The sequence below is a fragment of the Argopecten irradians genome, unplaced genomic scaffold, assembly GCF_041381155.1.
Source record: "Argopecten irradians isolate NY unplaced genomic scaffold, Ai_NY scaffold_0103, whole genome shotgun sequence".
NCBI lineage: Eukaryota > Metazoa > Mollusca > Bivalvia > Pectinida > Pectinidae > Argopecten > Argopecten irradians.
In genome coordinates this window covers 27501-41474 of record NW_027187570.1, presented here as the reverse complement: position 1 = coordinate 41474, position 13974 = coordinate 27501, and the positions used below count along the sequence as shown (strand labels likewise).

At 36.1% G+C, this 13974-nt stretch overlaps 1 protein-coding gene across 1 annotated transcript in view; it reads right to left on the bottom strand.

The window, feature by feature from the left end:
- Positions 1 to 1404: 1404 nt before the first annotated feature.
- LOC138311757 (uncharacterized) overlaps positions 1405 to 13974 on the bottom strand; it is an 18062-nt gene continuing 5492 nt past the window's right edge. Inside the window, 1 exon segment of the mRNA XM_069252969.1 lies at positions 1405 to 1439. Within this exon segment, the coding sequence (XP_069109070.1) occupies positions 1405 to 1439 (35 nt within the window).

Here is a 13974-nt window from a genome sequence, read left to right as displayed (position 1 = left end):
ATTACTTCTATCTATAAATTTACACATATTTAAAAACCTGCATATAAATCAACCGTGCGCGTAAACAACTCAGACACGTACGAGTGGACCGCACAATCTCAGAATGCTTGACTGGTCTCCATCAGGTAAATTATACAATCCAACCGGATAAAATACACAAGATGTTAAGCAATAAGGACAAACACTTACCACAGTCAGCTATCTGTGCTTTTTTCAATATAAAACGGCCTATAAAACTTTTACCACGAACAAACATGTCTTGTGTTTTACAGTATATCACAAGGGAGGTAACTCGACCACACTAAGACTGATAAGAAAAGGTTTACAATGTGTTAAAAAGGGAGATAACTCCACAAGACTAAAATTGGTGATATAAAGTTTTCAGTATATCACAAGGGAGATAAGTCGATCACACTAAGATTGGTGATAAAAGGTTAACATTATATCACAAGGGAGATGACTCGACCAAACTGAGAATGGTATTAAAAGAATTACAGTATATCAAAAAGGGAGATAACTCGACCAGACTATAATTGGTGATAAAAGGTTTACAGTTATCACAAGGAAGATAACTCGACCAGAATAACACAGGTGATAAAAGATACACAGTTCTCACAAGGGAAATAACTCGCTCAAAATAAGACTGGTGATAAAATGTGTACAGCATATCACAAGGGAGATAGCTCGGTCATACTAAGACTAGTAATGGAAGGTATACAGTATATCACACGGGAGATAACTCGGCCAGACTAAGACTGGTGATAAAAGGTTTACAGCATATCTCACGAGAGATAACTCGGCCAGACTAAGCCTGGTAATGGAAGGTGTACATCATATCACACGGGACATAACTCGCTCAGACTAAGACTGGTAATGGAAGGTTTACAGTTATCATAAGGAAGATAACTCTACCAAACTAAACAAACACGCACCGTACTAGTGGTTTATAATTCTAATAAAACAAAACTTTACACAAATCTTATTAAAATGCTAAAGAAGGACAAGGAGCACATTCTATTGTACCTAAAAGGAGTGGTTTTTACGCTTTATTTGGGAGCAAACTGTACTGTACACACAACTGTGATGTCATCCATGACTATCTATGTACTCATTCAGCAGAATCCATCACCTGTAATTGTCCAATCAGTTTAATGTAGCTGTCCAAAAGGTACATAAAATAATGCACTAATTAGACAGTCACATGTAACATACTGGACCAGTAAATGTTACATAAGTAAACAATAAAGCTAGACAATGGACAACTGAACGTTATCAACAATGTAACACACATGATTAAAATAGCGAGCATTTTATTTATCCCTTGAAAAGTTCCCATGGTGGAATTCCCATGCACTCTATTTTTTTCGCTTAAAGTTACTAAATCATTAGATTTACATAGATTTCTTAGGGTTTTTGACTTCCTACAAACGTTCTTATACCTGAAATTAGAAAGTTTTCGAAATTACAACATTTAATTTGAACTATTGGCAATGTTTATCAACGTTAAAATATCGCAAAACACAACAAGAAATTGTATCTGTCGGCATTGAATGTTTACAACGGAAAGAACCGAGTGCATCTTTGAGTTCGGAATCGAGGTCGCTGTAAATCTCATCCGGCTAATGGATATAGATGTAATAACACCACTAAGAGGCAACTTATATTTTATCGGCAACAAGAAATGTTTGCCCTTGTCCAGGGAAACGGGGAGGCAATTGCCCCCCTGACCCCTCCAACCCCGACCCCCACCTCCCACACCCGCTACAGCATAGTTCTATGAAGCTTTAGAGTATTTGATGGAAATATGACAAGAAGTGAGAGGTATTTTCACCCGTTTATTATGTATACATTATACATGAATACAGGTGTACATGTACATTACTAAGCAAACATATACAATGTACATAGGTCTACAATATATATGTAAGGTATATTTTTGCTTTGAATACATAAAAGTACACATAAAATTTATATATATAGTTAGGCTGATTTTTTTAAGTAAATCAGATGGAAAAAAGTTATAAAACTAGTGACATATAGGGGAATGTCCATTAGACGGATAGAGACTATAACTAGGTATATATAAGGAATGTCCATTAGACGGATAGGCACTATAACTAAGGATATATAGGGAATTTCCATTAGACGGATATTTATTATAGCTAGGGCTATATAAGGAAAGTCCATTAGACGGATAAAGACTATAACTAGAGATATATTAGGGAATGCCCATTAGACGGATAGACATTATAACTAAGGATATACAATGTATACGGAATGTCAAATATTGATATAATGATAAAAGAAATACACGTACTTACTTATTCCGCTAAACATGCCTATATTATTAGTTTTTCCCCATTTTTTCCTTATTATAAAGTCTATATATAAGGCCATTTTTTTAAAAGCCTTATAATATTGGCAGGTTTAGCGGAATAGTACATAATATCATGACAAATGAAAATAAAATAATGGTAGAAGCAAGTATAAAACCATATAATATAATGAAAACCCTTCTCTATGGCTACAAAAACCTGTACAGTATAGGATTATTTACACTTAGAAACTCTTCACAAAACTTTTGCATACGTTTCAACGTTTATTAGATTAACACAGTAATCAGGAACCTGTAGTCGATAAATTTGTGTTTTCAGTCGATAGTAGATATGTCCATTAGACAGATGAGATTTCCTTCGATCGGATGTTTTGGAATGTTCACGCGTCGCGCATGCTATAGGGGTTGTTTACACTCGCCGAAAGATAATAATATGAATTAGTGACTAGGTCGGTCCTATTTATTTTCAGTTTTTCTCCATTTTGAACAAAATTGTTATACAAACTTTTAAATAATGTTATTAACACAAAGTACACAACTTTTACAATTAATTTTAGTCCTATAATTCTTTTTATCTTTTATTACATGATATTTTAGCGATTTAGTCCCTTTAATATAAAGATTGAATAACGAAACTCTTGTACATGTACATAATGTATACCTATCCAAACACAGAGAGTCGCATTTTCAGCGTTAGTGTAACTCTTTTGATTTCGTTATTTTGCTGTTGAAATCCGGCGATAGTTTTCTCAACAATTGATGAGGGAGCACAAAATTGCTTTCGTATTATACCCCTTGACAGATTTGTGTATAACTTTGGATCAGTCTCATTAATTCTCCTTATCTAAAGGAAATTCCTTAATTTGAAATGTTCAATAGGAAAGTAACTAACATATGTAGGCCATACGAACACATTTGAACCATAAACAACAAAAACATTATTTACATTATATAAACCGCGATTAGAACACACCTAGGTTACACTTAGAACTTCGGGGGGACCTATGCTGCTGTACATAGCATATCATAATCCTAGAAGAGAAAGGAGTGAAGGTCCCTCGGTTGGCAGACGCAAACGATCCAAGGACGAGGAAAACAGCATTTTTCCAGCGGACACCATTCAATCCAAGTCGTCAGTGCACAGGCGTCTGCGTTTGGTTAGTTTTTAAAGAAAAAATAGATACATTACCCTCTACTCCTATGTCAATATAGTTTTCCCGGTTTCCTCGCACAGTAAGACCCTTCGCGCGCTTTCTTCCTAGCCAACGAGAGTAATATAAATAAAGTTGTTATTGAATCCCCAAGGACAGGTCTTATTTGTTTATTTATTCATCAGTCATAGATACGAGAGACTATTTCAATATACGTTATATCTTGTCAGAACGTGTTGCACACACAATCTGTGATGTCTTTAATGATACTTAAGGTACAGAGAGGTAGGTAGAGTAAGGTATTTCGCGTAAGACCCTTGGATCGCAAACTTAATCCGTAGTTTAGTTTAAACATATTTTTATTGTCCAAAATAATTGACAAGAGGATTGGGCAAAAGTTATTACCAATAACACAATACAATATTTTTATTTATTAGAGTGTCACACATTTTACAGCAGAGTGAAAACCAGTTATGACGAATGAATTATACCAATTAGAGTAAACACGTCCGGCCAGATCTGACTTAAAGACACTTTCTGGGGTTCATCATCTTTTCTTTTATTGACTATATAAACCTGATTTGCATTGTATTTGTTCCGGAAGTTTCCAAAGTCGGTCAGATGCTTAATTAGAATACCGTGACCGATGCAAGAGTTTGTATGTCACACCGCTTGAAGTTTTGTTTAGCACTCTTTAATGTCACTGTTGTTAATTTATAAGAGCGCAGCTCTCTGCGCGGCCGAAGGCCGCGTAGAGCGAAGCTCTACTAACCATAACACGTGTGTAAGCGTAAAGATTCCAATACATTCCAGTACCCCTTGGACTTTGAAATCGTGTCCCGCGGGAAAAGTCTCGCGCCTCCATGCAGGCAGCCATGTTTTAATTCTCGTTATCAGCACGACGAGATTTTAAATTTTCTCTGTAGGCAAAACGTATCACCAGCATACACTTCGAAATTATCGTAAGTAGTTTTAGATAACTACACAAGGATAAGAACGACACAATAAATGTACTGGTCAAAATAATATACTGTCTGTGTGTTGTCAAGCGCACGGCGCCGTCAGCCGTGACGTCAGAAAGTTTGGTGCTAAAGATGACGCCACATATTCCCGCGCATTTTTGATATATGGCATGTTGCCAAGTTTTCCGCATTGGAGAGATCCAGTTGAATATTTCTTTCTGACCTGTATATGACGACTGCTAGACACAAATATTGAAGAATAGCATTTACTAAAAATAAATGATCGGACTACAAGATAAAAACAGTTTTTAATCTGAGGTTATAATCCTAACTATATTTACATTTTTATAAGTACTTGAAGCTGCGCTCTTCTGAGGCTTTGCCTTAAATTCATATTAGTAGAACTTCGCTGACAGGTATCTCGCAGTATTGTTTTTAAAAGGTTGCTGTCACTAAATCACGTCAAAATCTTTTTAAACCGGAAACATATATGAGACGGTGTAAGGCGGTGACTTCCGGTATCGCGTGCGCAGTTGGAATAGCGTACACTCGATTCATATGGTACCAATATCCAGTGTATGGGCACACAGCAGCAGATTCAATATATACTGATATACTGATATTCCTCATTAGGGATTTCCATTCAGGATGGAAATCCCTATTGTTATTGTTCTGTTTTTTCTTATTAGGGATTTCCATTAAGGATGGAAATCCCTATTGTTATTGTTCTGTTTTTTCTTATTATTATTATTCTTATTATTTCCACGAAACCATCTTAACACTTTTTCTCACGAACGGAACAAGGTACGGCGCTCAAATTTGGACACGTTATGTATGTACATGAGAGCTTGAAACGTAAGTTCGATTTTGTACGATAAGGTTCAAGGTCAAGGTCACAGACGTAAAAAACAAATTTTTCGGAACGAAGTTTAAACGCTCATTACTTCATTACCGTACGCTGTACATGGTTCACGTTTAGTTATTCAGACAGATCTTGACATTGCGCGTGCTTTTCCCATGCCATGTTATCAGAGATTATGTCAAGGTCAAGAGTTCGCTACGGGGTCAAACAAAGGTCAAAAACGAAATTTGTCACAGAAAAGTTTTGAATAGCGCATATGACAGATCATGCTCTCAGGAACATAAAATGACCAATTTCAAGGTCATATGATCAAAAATGGCGGAGATATAGGACATCGAAAATCGAAATTTTTAGTTTATATTTGTCCTTGCCCGAGACGTTTTTAGCGCGTTTAAACCTGTATGTACAGTGTTGATTTTTCATACCTATGTTGTATGAACTTTTGTCTTCAAAAGTTATTTATTTTTAAGGGGTTATATAGAAAAATGGCGGAAATATAGCTCTCCAAATATGGCAATTTGTTTCATTTTCTTATTTTTGTCCGTTGTTTGTGAGCTCGTAGGGCCTTTATCGTCTCATGTAGGATGTTGATTTTTTGTAAATGTTAGCTTTAGCCTATTGTCTGTACAGGTTTTTAATTTCAAAGCACATGAATTTGAAAATGGCGGAAATATAGACCTCCGAATATGGCGTTTCGTTCATTTTTTAACGTAAATTTTAGCGTAATTCATGAAAATTCAAAGGTGAAATGTTTTGAATTGGATGTGAAAGATCATGCTTTCAGACACATAAAATGAACAAGTTTCAAGGTCATAAGATTCAAAATGGCGGAGATATAGGACATCGAAAATCGAATTTTTAGTTTATATTTGTCCTTGCCCGAGACGTTTCAGCGCCTTTAAACCTGTATGTGCAGTGTTGATTTCTCATACCTATGTTGTATGAACTTTTGTCTTCAAAAATTATTTATTTTTAAGGGGTTAAATAGAAAAATGGCGAAAATATAGCTCTCCAAATATGGCAATTTGTTTCATTTTCTTATTTTTGGTCCGTTGTTTGTGAGCTCGTAGGGCCTTTATCGTCTCATGTAGGGTGTTGATTTTTTGTAAATGTTAGCTTTATCCTATTGTCTGTACAGGTTTTTAATTTCAAGACATGAATTTGAAAATGGCGGAAATATAGACCTCCGAATATGGCGTTTCGTTCCATTTTTTAACGTAAATTTTAGCGTAATTCATGAAAATTCAAAGGTGAAATGTTTTGAATTGGATGTGAAAGATCATGCTTTCAGACACATAAAATGACCAAGTTCAAGGTCATAAGATTCAAAATGGCGGAGATATAGGACATCGAAAATCGAATTTTTAGTTTATATTTGTCCTTGCCCGAGACGTTTCAGCGCCTTTAAACCTGTATGTACAGTGTTGATTTCTCATACCTATGGTGTATGAACTTTTGTCTTCAAAAGTTAATTATTTTTAAGGGGTTATATAGAAAAATGGCCGAAATATACCTCTCCAAATATGGCAATTTGTTTCATTTTCTTATTTTTTTCCGTTATTTGTTAGCTCGTAGGGCCTTTATCATCTCATGTTGAGTGTTGAATTTTTGTAAATGTAAGCTTTAGCCTATTGTCTGTACAGGTTTTTAATTTCAAAGACATGAATTTGAAAATGGCGGAAATATAGACCTCCGAATATGGCGTTTCGTTCATTTTTTAACGTAAATTTTAGCGTAATTCATGAAAATTCAAAGGTGAAATGTTTTGAATTGGATGTGAAAGATCATGCTTTCAGACACATAAAATGACCAATTTCAAGGTCATCAGATTCAAAATGGCGGAGATATAGGACATCGAAAATCGAATTTTTAGTTTATATTTGTCCTTGCACGAGACGTTTCAGCGCCTTTAAAACCTGTATGTACAGTGTTGATTTCTCATACCTATATTGTATGAACTTTTGTCTTCAAAAGTTATTTATTTTTAAGGGGTTATATAGAAAAAATGGCGGAAATATAGCTCTCGAAATATGGCAATTTGTTTCATATTCTTATTTTTGTCCGTTGTTTGTGAGCTCGTAGGGACTTTATCCTCTCATGTAGGGTGTTGATTTTTTGTAAATGTTAGCTTTAGCCTATATTCTGTACAGGTTTTTAATTTCAAAGACATGAATTTGAAAATGGCGGAAATATAGACCTCCGAATATGGCGTTTCGTTCATTTTTTAACGTAAATTTTAGCGTAATTCATGAAAATTCAAAGGTGAAATGTTTTGAATTGGATGTGAAAATTCATGCTTTCAGATACATAAAATGACCAATTTCAATATCATATGATTCAAAGTGGCGGAGGTATAGAACTTTCAGCGATTTTGAGTTGTGATTACATGATGTGGCATGTGGCCAAAGGGAGATAATCGGTATCTAATACTAAAACTCTAATCGTACGTGTTATTCCGCATTGGTTCAAGATCTTTATAAGAAATGGAGAATTTTTGCACTTTAAAAAAACCTGAAATTCTAATGTGTTTACCTATTCATTATCAAAATTGATATTTTGAACCTAAATCTCAATCGGAATTTCCAAATTCATATCACGGTTATCAAGGAATAATTACCTGTCAGAAAACATTTTTAATTTTGAAATTCATAATAAGCCAGCCAATCAGCGGCCGGGTTAAAATTCTGTCCTGGGCTCAATCTTCGTTACACACGGGCCGTTTCGAAGGTATTTTTACATTTAGTTTTCAATACTTTTCGGGATGTTTTAAGTGCTACTGTAATAGGGAGGGTTTTCCACAAGAGACCCGGAGGGGCGATCCGACTGTAGCTCCCGTTATATGTATAAGTCCCAAATCGTGATCGTATAGTATTTTTAGTATACAACAGAGTCCACAGTCGTCACAAATCCTCTCCGGATCCCGTTTCCTCCACAGGTTACAGGCCTGTATCTCAACAGGTTCGATCTCTAGGATGTAGCGGAAGCACTGACACTAATCCAATAACTCAACTAGGTAAATACAGGTACAAATAACTATTTATTATATAAAAGACAAGTAGATTAATTATTACATAGAAGATTCACAATAGTGCCCGTTAAGACAGATAACAATAAGAGATATATAAGTGCCGAAGCAGTTACAATGTATCCAAGATTAACTATAGCCAAACTTTAGGCCTAATTAGCTAAGTCCTGTGTGATTACCACGTTCCCTAAACAAAGCCTAACACCCTACGGAGCCAACTAACCACCTACAAGTGTTCTTAACTCTAGAGGTATATAAAACCAACGGTGTAAACTAGGATACCTTAGGATGCCTAAGCCCTAAGCCCCTGACAACCCATAATTATACACAAACCCTACGTTAGCTATAGATACACTCTAAGTAAAGACCCATCAGCCCCTTTTATAACAACTCATCAACCCAGTACCCCAAAGTGACCACTGATTGGTCAATGTCTGGACAGAGCACCATATTTAGGTGAAACCGTTGCTACAACAACCCACCTACACACTAAATATATCTTCCGCTTAAAACAGACAAGGCTCAACTGACTGATAAAAACCTCCCACGTGTACCACACGTGTACTCCGGCCAGCGGTCATCATCGGGGTGATCATGAGGACAACTAGGTTGATGAATGTGACTGCTAAACAGCAAACACACCCTAGATAAGACCTGTTCTCACGGTGTTCCCCTGAATTTGGGTCCAAGATACATAAACAGATCACTGAAGTGAAGACTTAGAAGAGTGCAATAACAAATATACATACTGTAGAAATAAATGCAACAATGATAAAAACCCGTTCTATCACACTACATATACACGTATATATGAACAATGTACACGTGTTTGCGTAAATACACGTACATGTGTAACTACACCGCATACATGGGAGGCCGTCCTTACGTGACCCTAGCTGTTAATAGGACGTACATTTGAACAAACAAACAATAAAAGTAATGCACAAACACAATAACTGACAGGTTTAAAAGCCTTTTATGTGTGTGGCAGAGCCGTCACCTGTGACACCGGATGTTCAAACACAACCGGTGCTATTTTGAGAAACTACCCGGCCGTTTTGAGATCACAGAACCAAATAAATTCCCATAGAGGACCGTGTTAACGTTTGCTACTATTCAGGTTAAATGAAGTTATCAAAATTCTTTACACATTTTTACATCTACATGTATTGTCCGACCCACACATAAACCATTAACTGGTGTACCCTGAATATATCCAATCAGCAGGCTCCAATATATTCACCTCTCTATGAAATCTTGTGCCCAAAGGGGGATTCCCCTAAATCTTTTTTCGGTTGAACCAGACTGCTTTCGTAAGAAACGCTTTCTGATTAATATTGAGTGAGATCTTTCGTTCGTTCAAGCAATCGTCTGTTCGCTAACATTACTTATATCATTACAAAGGTGGAAATCCCGTGTTTTTGATCGCGATCAAATCTAGTTATTATATTCTTATTATTTCCACGAAACCATCTTAACACTTTTTCTCACGAACGGAACAAGGTACGGCGCTCAAATTTGGACACGTTATGTATGTACATGAGAGCTTGAAACGTAAGTTCGATTTTGTACGATAAGGTTCAAGGTCAAGGTCACAGACGTAAAAAACATTTTTTGGAACGAAGTTTAAACGCTCCATTACTTCATTACCGTACGCTGTACATGGTTCACGTTTAGGTTATTCAGACAGATCTTGACATTGCGCGTGCTTTTCCACATGCCATGATTATCAGAGATTATGTCAAGGTCAAGGAGTTCGCTACGGGGTCAAACAAAGGTCAAAAACGAAATTTGTCACAGAAAAGTTTTGAATAGCGCATATGACAATCATGCTCTCAGGAACATAAAAATGACCAATTTCAAGGTCATATTGATCAAAAAATGGCGGAGATATAGGACATCGAAAAATCGAAATTTTAGTTTATATTTGTCCTGCCCGAGACGTTTTAGCGCGTTTAAACCTGTATGTACAGTGTTGATTTTTCATACCTATGTTGTATTAACTTTTGTCTTCAAAAGTTATTTATTTTTAAGGGGTTATATAGAAAAATGGCGGAAATATAGCTCTCCAAATATGGCAATTTGTTTCATTTTCTTATTTTTGTCCGTTGTTTGTGAGCTCGTAGGGACTTTATCCTCTCATGTAGGGTGTTGATTTTTTGTAAATGTTAGCTTTAGCCTATATTCTGTACAGGTTTTTAATTTCAAAGACATGAATTTGAAAATGGCGGAAATATAGACCTCCGAATATGGCGTTTCGTTCATTTTTTAACGTAAATTTTAGCGTAATTCATGAAAATTCAAAGGTGAAATGTTTTGAATTGGATGTGAAAATTCATGCTTTCAGATACATAAAATGACCAATTTCAATATCATATGATTCAAAGTGGCGGAGGTATAGAACTTTCAGCGATTTTGAGTTGTGATTACATGATGTGGCATGTGGCCAAAGGGAGATAATCGGTATCTAATACTAAAACTCTAATCGTACGTGTTATTCCGCATTGGTTCAAGATCTTTATAAGAAATGGAGAATTTTTGCACTTTAAAAAAACCTGAAATTCTAATGTGTTTACCTATTCATTATCAAAATTGATATTTTGAACCTAAATCTCAATCGGAATTTTCCAAATTCATATCACGGTTATCAAGGAATAATTACCTGTCAGAAAACATTTTTAATTTTGAAATTCATAATAAGCCAGCCAATCAGCGGCCGGGTTAAAATTCTGTGTCCTGGGCTCAATCTTCGTTACACACGGGCCGTTTCGAAGGTATTTTTACATTTAGTTTTCAATACTTTTCGGGATGTTTTAAGTGCTACTGTAATAGGGAGGGTTTTCCACAAGAGACCCGGAGGGGCGATCCGACTGTAGCTCCCGTTATATGTATAAGTCCCAAATCGTGATCGTTATAGTATTTTTTAGTATACAACAGAGTCCACAGTCGTCACAAATCCTCTCCGGATCCCGTTTCCTCCACAGGTTACAGGCCTGTATCTCAACAGGTTCGATCTCTAGGATGTAGCGGAAGCACTGACACTAATCCAATAACTCAACTAGGTAAATACAGGTACAAATAACTATTTATTATATAAAAGACAAGTAGATTAATTATTACATAGAAGATTCACAATAGTGCCCGTTAAGACAGATAACAATAAGAGATATAAAAGTGCCGAAAGCAGTTTTACAATGTATCCAAGATTAACTATAGCCAAACTTTAGGCCTAATTAGCTAAGTCCTGTGTGATTACCACGTTCCCTAAACAAAGCCTAACACCCTACGGAGCCAACTAACCACCTACAAGTTGTTCTTAACTCTAGAGGTATATAAAACCAACGGTGTAAACTAGGATACCTTAGGATGCCTAAGCCCTAAGCCCCTGACAACCCCTAATTATACACAAACCCTACGTTAGCTATAGATACACTCTAAGTAAAGACCCATCAGCCCCTTTTATAACAACTCATCAACCCAGTACCCCAAAGTGACCACTGATTGGTCAATGTCTGGACAGAGCACCATATTTAGGTGAAACCGTTGCTACAACAACCCCACCTACACACTAAATATATCTTCCGCTTAAAACAGACAAGGCTCAACTGACTGATAAAAAACCTCCCACGTGTACCACACGTGTACTCCGGCCAGCGGTCATCATCGGGGTGATCATGAGGACAACTAGGTTGATGAATGTGACTGCTAAACAGCAAACACACCCTAGATAAGACCTGTTCTCACGGTGTTCCCCTGAATTTGGGTCCAAGATACATAAACAGATCACTGAAGTGAAGACTTAGAAGAGTGCAATAACAAATATACATACTGTAGAAATAAATGCAACAATGATAGAAACCCGTTCTATCACACTACATATACACGTATATATGAACAATGTACACGTGTTTGCGTAAATACACGTACATGTGTAACTACACCGCATACATGGGAGGCCGTCCTTACGTGACCCTAGCTGTTAATAGGACGTACATTTGAACAAACAAACAATAAAAGTAATGCACAAACACAATAACTGACAGGTTTAAAAGCCTTTTATGTGTGTGGCAGAGCCGTCACCTGTGACACCGGATGTTCAAACACAACCGGTGCTATTTTGAGAAACTACCCGGCCGTTTTGAGATCACAGAACCAAATAAATTCCCATAGAGGACCGTGTTAACGTTTGCTACTATTCAGGTTAAATGAAGTTATCAAAATTCTTTACACATTTTACATCTACATGTATTGTCCGACCCACACATAAACCATTAACTGGTGTACCCTGAATATATCCAATCAGCAGGCTCCAATATATATTCACCTCTCTATGAAATCTTGTGCCCAAAGGGGGATTCCCCTAAATCTTTTTTTCGGTTGAACCAGACTGCTTTCGTAAGAAAAACGCTTTCTGATTAATATTGAGTGAGATCTTTCGTTCGTTCAAGCAATCGTCTGTTCGCTAACATTACTTATATCATTACAAAGGTGGTGTTTTGAATCCCGTGTTTTGATCGCGATCACGTTATGTATGTTACATGAGAGCTTATAAACGTACGTTTCGGATTTTTTTGTACGAAGGTTCCAAGGTCAAAGGTCACAGACGTAAAAAACAATTTTTTCGGAACGAAGTTTAAACGCTCATTACTTGCATTACCGTAGACGCTGTACCATGGTTCACGTTTAAGTTATTCAGACAGATCTTGACATTTGCGCGTGCTTTTCCCATGCCATGTTTAATCAGAGATTATGTCAAGGTCAAGAGTTCGCTACGGGTCAAACAAAGGTCAAAAACGAAATTGTGTCACAGACTTTTTCTTCATTTCTCTCTTCCTGGCTTATCCTTTCTTAAAAAAAGGCTAATTTTCGTTTTCTCTTCTTCTTTCTCAAATTTTTAAAAAAAGCGCCTTTCTCTCTTTTCAACTCTCTCTTGATTTTTTTTCTCTTTTTCTCTTCTTTCTACTTTTTATTCTTTTTTTTACTTTCTTTCATCTTCTTTCACTTTCAAAAAAAATTTAAATCTTTCTTTTTTCTTTCTCTCTCTTTCTTCTAAATTCTTCTCTCGAAATTTTCTCGTTCTGTCTTCTTTTCCCTTCTTAATCTTTCTCTTTTCTTGGAGGATCTTTTCCTATTTCTTCTCTCTCTTCACAGACTTAAAAAACTGCTTTTTTTTCTTCGAACTTTAAACGCTCTTTTCTTTCTCTGCTACTACTTCTTTCTTTCATTCTCTCTCTTTCAAATTCACTTTTTTTTTCTCTCATTTCAATCTCTTTTTCAGATCTCCCAATTTGTCAAGGTCTTTCCTTTTCTTCCTCTTCTCTTCTCTTCTTTTCAAACAAAGGTCAAAAATCTTCAACTTTGAAATCTTTTTCTTCTGTGAAAGATTCATTTTCTTCACATTGACCAAATTCAAGGTCATATGATCTTCTTCTGGCGGAGATATAGGACATCTCCAAAATCGAAATTTTAGTTTTATTTTCCTTTCCGAGACGTTTCAGCGCCTTTTCTCTCCTTATGTACAGTGTTGATTTTTTCTTTCCTATTTCTATCTCTTTTTCTTTCTTCAAAAATATTTTTTTTTAAAGGGTTTATATCTGGCGAAAATATAGCTCTCCTATCTTTCTTTGTTTCATTTCTCT